Genomic DNA, 7,909 nt, shown 5'->3' with positions numbered 1-7,909 from the left:
GAAGGCAGCTACTTAGCCTATCATTTTACAAACGTATAATCAAAGAAGAATAAAAGAGATAAGAGAAGCGCTGCTGTCACGGTTACTTCTGTCAGAATATGTCAAATCTACATGGACGTAGAAAATAGCATGAAAGAAAAACAAAGATATGACAGCTACAGTAAAAAAGGATCTTGTGACTTGTACATTAACAGGAGGGCGCTAGTGGTCTGTCTTAATTTAGTGTGACTGATACCCACCGGGTCAAATATCCTTGTTGAGGATATACAAACAATTTTGTATTATTGTCCTTAATTGATTCATACAAATAAAACATTTTACAAATCTTAACGTCTTTATTTCAAATAATATAATTCTAATAAAATAAAATTGAATTTTCTATTCTAATAACTATAGTAATATAACATATTTACAATTTGTTACAGTCAAAATACGAAATCAGTCACTATGTAAAAGTTCACGCAGTAATATATAGTTAAATAACATTTGTAGCCGCAAAATTTAGTTTCACTCAATTTAATTAACAAAAAAAAAATAATATCATCAATCACATCAAAAATTCTAGACACTTCGCGTAATAAATTCTAACTTTGACTGCAACATGCATACATCCCAGAGGGGAAACAGAACAAATGAGTTGTCATCTCTTGCAGCGGCAAATTCGTTTGAGCGCCCGCTTCATACCCGCGAAGTAATGTATCACTTGCTCCTGCAACACAAATACATATAAAATGAGTAAAAGAATAACCCATTAGTAAAATACTAAAGTAAAATAGTAGACGAATTAAGAATTTACCAGAAAAACCGGAGATTTTCTAAAATTTAATATGTTGCACCTACACCGCAGTTTATAAAAGTCAAGCAATTTTAATTTGGATAAATCTCGAACCGCAAATCATTTTTTACACTTTAATAGACACTTCATATACTACTACACTTAAGAACGATTCTGAGTGCGGCTTACTGTTAAATTGTTTAATTAAATAATTTATTTATATGTAACTTAAACCATCCATTTATCTCTTACTATATTCAAGGTTTTTACAAACTACAATGAATTTAAACACGATAGGATCAAAAAATGGTAGGCTCTAGAGTCTATCACATATTTTTGTTGAGATAATGACATCATACCTGCATCAGATTAAAGCACATGGCCCCGAGAGCTATCCCCAACATCAGGTAGAGCGAACACACAATAAAAGAGGTTTCAATACGGGGCGTATAGACTCGCTCACCAGGCACAAAGTCACCGAAACCAATGCTAGAAGAACAAACAACCTTTTAATATTGTAACTTCAGAAGTAATCTCAAGTTTTACTCACAAAATTAAAAAAAAATGCAAGTAATCATTGAGAATGGATTGAAAAATGAATTACCTGCTCAAGGAAATAAAACAAAAATAAGCTCCATCCAACTGGTCCCATTTCTCCCAAAGACCGAATATCATCGATCCAAACATAATATATCTGGTAAAAATTACATTAGTTAATAAAAAATTCGAATTTTTAAATACACACGTAAAAATTACAAATAATAGTATCATACGAGTATCATTGATTCAGAAATCAAATGGAATAATAAATTTAAGTTAAAATAAAGCAACAAAAAAAAAATTCTCCGCCATATTTAACTCACCCGACCATAACTGCTACACAGACACTAATCGGCACGGTGATCGTCTGAGCGTCGAAGGTGACATAACTGAAGTCACTAGCCTCACTCTCAACCCTATACGCAGGCTCCGACCAGCCGCGGTCATGAGGGTACCGTGCGTCCAGAGGATGTGCCAGTCTTCTCATGTCCAACCTCCTTTGAATTACAAATGAGGAATTACTATGAGAATGAAGAATGACTTCTAAGAGAGAATAATTAGTCAGAACGTGATTTATTTCTAAAGCAGTATTTAGAAAACTTTTCATTCTGACTGCACGCTTGTGATCAGTTTTTTTTTTCTTTTAGTTTTTTATTGTCTTCGAATATTGAAAACAAGAATTTCTCTTCTTTTAGATTTAAATACATTAATTTAGAATCATTACAATACCTTTGATGATATATAGGATACGGTGGTATCCGATAATCTGGGGTGACGTCAGACTCTGATACCCGATGCCTCCAACCTTCAGGACATTCTATACTCTCCGCTTCGCTGGTCTCCAACTACGACACAATAAATATTCAAGGTTCCTTAAGAAATAATGAAATAAAAGACGACAAAAAACAAAAGAACTACTATTTTCTAGACTCTACACTACTCTTCTCTGGCTAGAAAAAACAAAATAATACCTGAGTACGCAACCGAACCACTCTTCGTCTCGCAAACCCTGGACATCCCCGACACAAACACACCAACGCATACAAACATTTGAACCAACGTGCCAACAATTGACCTGAAAATAGATTGAGTTAATATATTTTGTTAGCCAATATCTACAAAATATCGGAAAACAGCATACTCAATGAATTAAAAACTTACCAACATTGGTGACATATAAAAGAAAAAGAGGCATTCCCAGCAATGCGTAGAATATAGTCAACACTTTACCCCAACTGGTCCGAGGACTTAAATGGCCATAACCTGAATAAAATAGGCAATTATTAATATTTTAAGCCAAATATTAGGCTGTTATAATGCTAGGAAACACAAGAAGTATAGAAAGCCGAAAATCCATCAGAGATCTTATCTTAGCAATGAACCCCATTAACCCCTTAACATTTCACATAAATTAGTATCGAATTACACCTCAGTTGTCAAAATTTGTTCAATTGTTTAGACTACAGGAGATCGTAAGAGAATTAACATACCTCTTGTCAGTCGGATAAAAATTTAGACATGACCTTAAATATCACCTGACATTAACGGTATGTAAATTGATCATGTAACACAATTTGTTATTCAATCAGTTACAAATTGAAATCTGAGTGATTGGCGCACTCCGACCGAAGCGAATTCAATATAATTTCCAGCGGGACGATGGAATCACTCGCCGCCCTTGGGGTCGTAGCTTCAATCTTACAAGTAACCTAATTATTGGCCTTGGATCTAGAGCTTTCAAGGATTCAAATAACTAAAAGTGGCTATCTAACAACTTATTGTTTTAAAATCGTCTTACTTCAACATCACCAAAAAAAACTTTGTAATAGAAAACAATATTTGCTTTTTTCTTAAGTTTTTTTTTTTTTAACTTGTGTACAGCGACCATCGACTATCTATTCTCCCTTTATCATCTTGGGAAGAGGGGATGGCTGAAAACCAGCTCGACACTGTATCCTTACCGGTGTTGGCGAAGCTGAGCCACCCCTTTTGCCATCACTGAATATTGTGAATCATTGTGTTTTAAAACTTTGTTAATTTCAATGGCAATAAAAGTTTATTATTATTTATTATTATTATATTTACTTTAATTACATTTTACATCTTTATTAAATTATTTTATATCTCTGTGTTTAATTTTATCCATTGTTTTAATGTTTGATGAATTTTTTGATCAAACTTTGACATCAAATTTGATCGTTTACCTGGCGCAAGATATTGTAACTATTATTAAAGGTTGAATGTCGGTAACTTAAAGGTTAAGCACTTGATTTATAATCTGCAAATCCTAGGCTCGAATCCCGTCATTTACTAATGTGTTTTACGATTTACATATGTACATTTATCCGATGTTTTTACATGATAAAGATACGTGTGAAGTCAAGCAACCCGCACTGGGTCAGCGTGGTAAACTATGCCAGTCACCCCAAACTTATTGCAGGCTCCGAACACCTCAGTGGAGATTTATAATGAGCTGATGATGATTGAAGGTTAGGTGCTAAGAACGTGTTAAAAGGCACTGTGATACTTAACTGATCGTTTTTAAGGTATATTTTTTAATGTTTCAATTGAATATGTTGGTACATTACCTATGCTGGTTATGACAGTGAGGGAATAAAGAAATGCAGATGAGAAACTCCACTGCCGCGATGACCGGCCGCCATCCCATCCGTTACGGACCGCGGACACTATTTTGCTCTGATACTTACTTAGTTCTATGTTTAACCTGTAACATTGAATACTTTATAAATTTCAATAAGCGATGATGCAATTTTATAGTCACACTTAACCTGTTACATTTTAAACTAGAAAAAAATAAAAGAATAAAAAAACTTGAGAGGTGTCATGGGACACCCGGATGGAACGAAGTTCCTTTCGATTAATTAGTGAAGGAACCAATGTTTATTCTATGAAATAAAAACTTAAGTCTTCACAAGAAGTACATTTTATTTCTATGAATTTTCGTTATATATTGTCACGTCGTTGCCATGGTGAAGTAGCGCTCATTCGTCGTTAACATACTTATAGCAAAAAGTGTCGTGACAACTTTTCGTAAGAATTTTTTCCGTCTAGCCCCCTTTCACAACGTGCGATAAGGAACTTCGTTCCAAAAATGTTGTCGATAAGTAGGCGCTATAGATATATGGTTTAAAATATATTAATAAATTTTAGTGAATTATTAACACATTTTTTAATTATATGTATTTTATTACAACCATTCCATCTAAGCTAGGACAAGGTTAGGACTAGCTAGGAGATGGTTCACAGCAATCGACCGCGTGATCTGTAGTCTGTACTTATAGCCATTAGGCTATTGGGGCTCCAACTTTGACGCTTTAAAAAAAACACTTAATTAGTAGACTATGTTTTCTTCCAGATTATTTTCCTCATCTGTGCTAAATTTCAGCTAAAAAACATCTATCCATCCATCGTAACTTTCCCATCTATCTATATATATAAAAGAAAGTCGTGTTAGTTACACTATTTATAACTCAAGATCGGTCGAACTGATTTAGCTGAAAATTGATGGGGAGGTAGCTTAGAGCTAGGAGACGGACATAGGAACTTTTTTATCCTGTGTGCATTATTTTTATTCCGCGCGGACGAAGTCGCGGGTAAAAGCTAGTTTATAATATTAGTAAGATATGATTCTTACCTGTATTTTAAAGCAGTCTCATTGAATAGATTAAGTGCTAATGTGACATTCTGCCAGAGGTACTGAGCCGTGTTGTTCCTTTCTAACGTCATATTGTTAACGCGCTCTATCTCGCTCGCACCTTCAATGGCTTGGAACATGAATGCTCCTGGAAAATTACACACAATAATAAATGCATCTATGTAGAAGAGACTATCCATAAAAGAATTACCATTTTTTACGACTACTATTTAGTAGTGGTTAATTTAAAAAATAATATCGACGCTGGAAAGCGTAAACGCTGTAACCCCGAAAGTATGAACTTTACAGGAGAGCCAAAAAATGATAACTCGTGAGCTGATACGCCTACAAGCATGCGGTATTTAGCAATGTTGTGTAGTTTGTGCTAACCTATAATAAAATCATTATCATTTGATAATGGTTGAAATTATTAACGTGTGAAAAACATATTCGCGATTTCAAGGGTTACAGCGTTTATGCTTTCCAGCGTCGATATATGCTTTTAGGGTGTTGCTTTGTAATGAAATTTTAGCAACATTATTTACTTCTAAACTTTTAAATAGTCACATCAGGGGTCATTTTATGGTCACTAAAGATGTCTCAAAGTGCAGAGAAATATCCTTAAGAGTACGAGTCCGAGTACAGCCGTAACCAGTAGATACATTCAGCAGGCTTAATATTATTTTTTATCTATTTATGTTTCTAAAATTATTAGTAAATGGATATATTGCAAGAGAATAGGGTCATATAATTTACAAAGACATATAGTTTTCCAAACAGAGTGAAATCGACGTCGCGACCAGTGTAAAAGGGACTTGATAATTAACTCAGTTCGCCTTTTGACTTTGATTTGAAAGCAAATTGACGTCTAAAATTTAGACAAAGGCCCCGGAAACAAAATATAGCTCCTAATACAAATTATATAAATAAAATAATTAACAGCGATATTATTTGAAATAGTCAAAAAAAGCTTTGTACATTTTCAATTTCAAGAATAGTAAAGCAATCGGATTTGTTTTATAAATTTCACATAGTTATATAAATAATAAGAAGTGATAATGTTTTTTGTACATAGTCCGTCAGTTGAATTAAAACGTCTAAACGTCTAATAGAAAAAAAAAGTTTGTACGTATTAATCTGAAATACTACATAACTGATTTGGAAAAATATTTTCGTATTTGTTATTTTAAATATCAAAGAAGGTAACAAGATATTTATATTATATATATAAAACTATGACTCTTAGGAGCTGAGCAAAAGCAAAAAGAAAGAAATAAAGTACTTCAATTCTTAAGAAATGCTTGGACTTTGAATTATTTATACAAATGTTCTTACCAGCTACAGTATATCCAACCACGAGTACAATCAAGCCGATATTGCTGAAGAGGAATGCTAGCAGACTCCTCACGTAGTTCCTGATGCGGGAGGCTAGGCGGCGCCTGCGTCGCGGCATCATACACCAACCATCCTGACTTACGGCCAGAGAAACGGCCGCATTGTTCAAACCTGCACACTATCTCCGACGGTATTTGACCACATACTTCTGAAATGTAAGTACACATTGAGTTATTTTCCTTACTGAATCCTGGAATTTCACACACGGTTGGCTACTATTCACAAACTATTTATCACAAACACATTTCGTTAATGGAACAAATGCTTTGAGCATTATTTTTATGGCAACCCCATTAGTTATCATATCATTCCCAAGAGTAGTAGTTAGGTACTATCTACTTACTCATAATCGAAATATATTTTTTTCAACAGTATTAAAGTGAGTTTTGGTCCTCACAAATCTGTTAAAAATTCTTTACTAAAGAACTCATATTCCCTAGTTCATATACATCGTAAGTTCGATAGGAAAGCAAGTAAATAAAAAAACAAGTGATATGTAAAGGGTTATAAATTATCAAAATTAATAGTTGGGTAATAATTTCATAAACATAACATAGCCATTCGTAAATCTGTCTACACAATATTATCCAGATAGTGCTCTTGAACTAATTTTATATTTCCTTCTTTTTTTTTAAATTTTGAATTTAGAATATAATTTACTGGCAATGAATCTCGATGAAAAATGATCGTTTCCGGTGCTAGAAATTCTTTAACGCCTGAAACTTTCAACGTCAATATAATTTTTGGTTTATAAAATTTTTAAATTATAATTTATACTCGTAGATATATACGTAGAACAACATATTTCTCTGTTCAAAATGTTGCCACCTTTATCTAAATTAAATTTATGTAAACAAAATAGTTGAAACATTCGCTTTCGATTGGAACAGTTTCAAGAATAATATATAAAATGTAACATCAATTTATTTATACGACTGCTTACAACGAAGTGTATTACATTGCTTTGTTTGTACGACCCTGTCGCCAAATCTGGACTGTGTCTTATGATGCGAGCAGCAACCTATACAACATTATAATTAACTAGCTTTTACCCGCGACTCCGTCCGCGCGGCATAAAAAAAAATAGAAAACGGAGTAAAAATTATCCTATGTCCGTTTCCTGGTTCTAAGCTACCTGCCCACCAATTTTCAGTCAAATCGATTCAGCCGTTCTTGAGTTATAAATGGTGTAACTAACACGACTTTCTTTTATATATATAGATTACATTTTAATTCATATCTATAGTTAACAGATTTACGAATTGAAACTCCTACGCTCTTGTTACCACTTGATAATATTATTCTTACGTAAGCGTACTATACATATTACTAATATTATAAATGCGAATGTTTGGATGGATATTTATTTGAAGGTATCTCCGAAACGTCTCTACTGATATCGATGAAATTTGTCATTAATGTAGAGCATAGTCTAAAATAACACACAGTTTACTAAATATGATTCTTTTAATTCAGCGCGAAATGAGTCATAAAAATGTACAAAACTTTTGAAAAAATTCTCTCAAATTATTTATTCGGTAGTA

At 33.3% G+C, this 7,909-nt stretch overlaps 1 protein-coding gene across 1 annotated transcript; it reads right to left on the bottom strand.

Moving 5' to 3' along the window:
- Positions 1 to 500: 500 nt before the first annotated feature.
- LOC106712725 (potassium channel subfamily K member 18-like) lies at positions 501 to 6,502 on the bottom strand. Its single transcript, XM_045683251.1, has 10 exons — positions 6,306 to 6,502; positions 4,971 to 5,118; positions 3,904 to 4,040; positions 2,477 to 2,578; positions 2,287 to 2,390; positions 2,045 to 2,160; positions 1,639 to 1,812; positions 1,380 to 1,469; positions 1,135 to 1,264; positions 501 to 709 (listed from the first exon to the last, which is right to left on the bottom strand). Exons 1-10 carry the CDS (start codon positions 6,424 to 6,426, stop codon positions 641 to 643), a joined length of 1,191 nt encoding a protein of 396 aa, XP_045539207.1. The 5' UTR covers positions 6,427 to 6,502; the 3' UTR covers positions 501 to 640.
- Between the last annotated feature and the right edge of the window lie 1,407 nt (positions 6,503 to 7,909).

Source organism: Papilio machaon, chromosome 21 (assembly GCF_912999745.1).
Source record: "Papilio machaon chromosome 21, ilPapMach1.1, whole genome shotgun sequence".
Classification (NCBI taxonomy): Eukaryota; Metazoa; Arthropoda; class Insecta; order Lepidoptera; family Papilionidae; genus Papilio; species Papilio machaon.
This window is presented reverse-complemented; position numbering and strand designations above follow the sequence as displayed.